Source organism: Eimeria mitis, genomic scaffold (genome assembly GCF_000499745.2).
Source record: "Eimeria mitis Houghton genomic scaffold, Emh_scaff1462, whole genome shotgun sequence".
Classification (NCBI taxonomy): Eukaryota; Apicomplexa; class Conoidasida; order Eucoccidiorida; family Eimeriidae; genus Eimeria; species Eimeria mitis.
In genome coordinates, this window is record NW_013569348.1 from 3,812 (window position 1) to 4,464 (window position 653).

The 653-nt window shown below is 49.8% G+C and overlaps 1 protein-coding gene across 1 annotated transcript in view; it reads right to left on the reverse strand.

Annotated features, from left to right (window-relative positions):
- EMH_0037520 (uncharacterized protein) overlaps window positions 1-653 on the reverse strand; it is a gene marked incomplete at both ends in the record, with an annotated part of 3,460 nt that overhangs the window by 2,267 nt on the left and 540 nt on the right. The window contains one exon of the mRNA XM_013495186.1: window positions 646-651. Coding sequence (XP_013350640.1) covers window positions 646-651 — 6 coding nt within the window. The remainder of the gene's footprint in view (window positions 1-645; window positions 652-653) is intronic.

Below are 653 nucleotides of genomic sequence, written 5' to 3' on the forward strand. Positions count from 1 at the left end.
CCAATGCCAGCTGCAGCCAGTCAGCGTGATGGGGTGTACGTACAGCTGGGGTCAGCACCTTGAACGCCTTCGTTAATGACGAGAGACAGCAGAGCACGCACCGGTGCTCCGCATACAGGAACGAAGTGAATCGAGAGAAGAGGTACTGAGGCGGCTCAAAAGAAGAAAAGAAGAGAAATAGGCAACGCGCTCCAGAACATGAAGCCGGCTTTCACTGCAAACGGGACGAAACGCAGCACCGCTGCAGCGGGAAAGCACCCCGGATGCAGCAGAAGAATATTTTAAAGAATCAAAACGCGTGATTGCTGTATACTTGTACTTGCACACACCACCAGGCTATCATTCAATACTGTAGCGCGGCGGGCACAGCTGCAGCTCAGAGTCTGTCTGCGGCTATTTACCTGCTTATAGAACAACTTTTTTGAAAATAAATTCTCATTTTTGTCATTTACGCACAAAAACAGATAAAATATTCAATTCCATTCGGCCCGTGATCACCTCTCGAGCCTCCGCCTCCTCCCCAACAGCCGCCTGCTGGTGTAGCCTGTCCTGACGCCAGCTCTGGGTTTCCCGGTAAGCGGGCAACAAAGGAGGAAACACACCCGAAATAATAAGTTAATAGCCTCAAAAACTAAACGTTTTTACCCTGAAGA